At 33.0% G+C, this 2,615-nt stretch overlaps 1 protein-coding gene across 1 annotated transcript in view; it reads left to right on the top strand.

Annotated features, from left to right (window-relative positions):
- Positions 1-775: 775 nt before the first annotated feature.
- fgfr1op2 (FGFR1 oncogene partner 2) overlaps positions 776-2,615 on the top strand; it is a 3,046-nt gene continuing 1,206 nt past the window's right edge. Inside the window, exons 1-5 of the mRNA XM_016512138.1 lie at positions 776-873; positions 1,239-1,375; positions 1,447-1,564; positions 1,652-1,794; positions 1,874-1,987. Of these exons, the coding sequence (XP_016367624.1) occupies positions 1,241-1,375; positions 1,447-1,564; positions 1,652-1,794; positions 1,874-1,987 (510 nt within the window). The 5' untranslated portion in view covers positions 776-873; positions 1,239-1,240. The remainder of the gene's footprint in view (positions 874-1,238; positions 1,376-1,446; positions 1,565-1,651; positions 1,795-1,873; positions 1,988-2,615) is intronic.

Genomic DNA, 2,615 nt, shown 5'->3' on the forward strand with positions numbered 1-2,615 from the left:
TATTTTTTTATAATTCCTCAAATCAGTATTTTATTATTTAATCAAAAGGATTAAATGATTATTTAAAATAATAATATAAATAATATATAAAATATAATTATATAAGAATTATATGAAAATATTTTAACTTGAAAAATAAAATAACATCGAAATGTCACGTTATTCTCTTATTAATGCTATAATAAAATATTTAAATCTCTCTCTGCTTATGTTAAAATAAAATACATAAATGACGGGATGCTTATTTGCTTGTTTTAAAAGAAAATTTTCTTAGAAATTAATTATATAGAAATAATTATTTAAATAAATATATATAATATATAATGATATAAAAATTATATTCAGGAATTACAATCTTGAAAAGACTCAAATAAAAAATGTCATGTGATTCTCATATTAATGACAAAATATCTCCCTGCATCTCCCTTCATTTCAAAAACTCTGTAACAGTTATGATTGGATAATATTAGATATAAAACTGACTCATATAATCACAAGGCAGGATTTGTTTGCACAGGTAAAATCTGATTACGCCCTCTGGGTCACTCGGGATTAATCTGGCCTCTCTCCACAAACTCAGTTAATAAAAGAACATGAGCGGTCATGCTCATAATGGAACTATGAGGCCAGACATTTAGAGATTATTAATAAGCTTCACTAAAGGAATTTGCGAAAGGATGGATTTTACAGTAATAAACAAAACATTCATGTTACTGATTGCACTTTAAACATTCAGAAAGTTTGTCCATTGCGCCTCCATGCGGACGGTGTATGGAAGAAAGTTGACGCCTACATCTCCCAGAAGTACTCGCGCGTGACGTCACGGCCGCAGCAACAGGAAGTGTTCCAACTGAGCCGTTTCTGTAAGATAAAGTAAGCTTTTCTATTCATTTAAAATTATTCACGGTTTTATTTGGAAATATAATAAAACAAAAAGTGTTTCTAGATTCATATTTATTTACACGATCTAGTATTTTATTAAAACAATTAACGTTAGCGTATTTATTTTCTTAGAAGCTAATGCTAGGCTTCTACCAAAACATTTGACACCTACCTTTCAGTATTTCTGAAATCAAGCCATATAAGTTACGTTAACGTGTATAAATAAGCCACAACATAACAGTAGTTGCAGCAAATCAGCTTTCCACTGATCTAAGCATTTGTAGAATTTAAGATTGTGTATTTATGAAAGAAATCATGACTTAAGTCACAGTCCAAGTGTTTCTTGTGTTCTTCAGGAATGACCTGTACACTGGAGAAGGTGCTGGCTGATGCCAAATCACTGGTAGAGCGGCTCCGGGATCATGACAGTGCTGCTGAGATCCTGATCGAACAAACCATGCTGCTGAACAAGAGAGTGGAGGCCATGAAACAGGTATCAGTGTTTGTTCTCAGTCTGCCTAATGGGGATGAGAGTTGTTGTACTCATATTTCTTGTTCTTTCAGTACCAGGAAGAGATTGAGGTGTTGAACCAGGTGGCGAGACACCGGCCGCGCTCCACGTTGGTCATGGGCATCCAGCAGGAAAACCGGCAAATACGGGAACTTCAGCAAGAAAACAAAGGTGTTAGGAGGGTTTGCAATTAGAAGCTGTCACTGGATGTCATTTGAGGGCTGTTTTAAATCCAAATCCGCACATTTGTCTCGGCAGAGCTGCGCACATCACTGGAGGAGCATCAGTCTGCGCTGGAGCTCATCATGAACAAATACAGAGAGCAGGTGTTTCGCCTTCTGATGGCCAGCAAGAGAGACGATCCTGCTATTGTCACCCAGCTCAGAGAACAGCACACTAATGTCAGTCTTACAGACGGTTTTTATGAGATTCCCTCTAATTCTGGTGTCCAAATAGTCATTCACTGTGTTTATGTCGCAGGAGATGCAGGCGCACATTGAGAAAATAAACGAAATGGCCACAGTGATGAGGAAAGCCATCGAGGTGGATGAAGGGCGACTGTGTGAGGATGAGGAGAGAATGAAACGTCTGGAGGTCAGACACACTAAATATACCACATTGAATTCGTTATTAAAATATATTGCAAACAATGGCACAAAATCAATGTAAGAAAGATGAAAATAAACAGTTATATTAGGGTGATATCACTTGAAGGCTTAATGCATGATCAGCACTTAAAAATTGTAGTCTGTTACTGATTACAAATTACAAGAAGAAAATTGTAGTTAGTAACATTATCTATTAGATTACATATTTTAGGTAATGTAATCCGACTATGCTTTCATTACCTTTGACTTAACTTGTTTAACACATAGATTTAAAAGTCTTGCGTCATATTGATACAAAAATACATAGATAAATTAAATATATTCCATTCTGCGTTAGCAACAGTGCATTAAACATTCATTTATGTAAGGGTTTCCCAAACTGTGGTTTGCTAAGGATAAAAGCTAATAATTAATTAAATCATATAAATGTACAATTAAAATAAATAATAAAAAAATAAAAACAATCAGATACAACACTTATTAAAATAATATATTTTATATTTATAGAATTTTATACAGTATATATTTTGTAATTTTATACATTATACCATTTTTATATATTAATAAAAATATTTTATATAATAAAAAAAAAATATATATATATGCATATTTTT

Source organism: Sinocyclocheilus rhinocerous, unplaced genomic scaffold (genome assembly GCF_001515625.1).
Source record: "Sinocyclocheilus rhinocerous isolate Xijiao unplaced genomic scaffold, SAMN03320098_v1.1 scaffold475, whole genome shotgun sequence".
NCBI lineage: Eukaryota > Metazoa > Chordata > Actinopteri > Cypriniformes > Cyprinidae > Sinocyclocheilus > Sinocyclocheilus rhinocerous.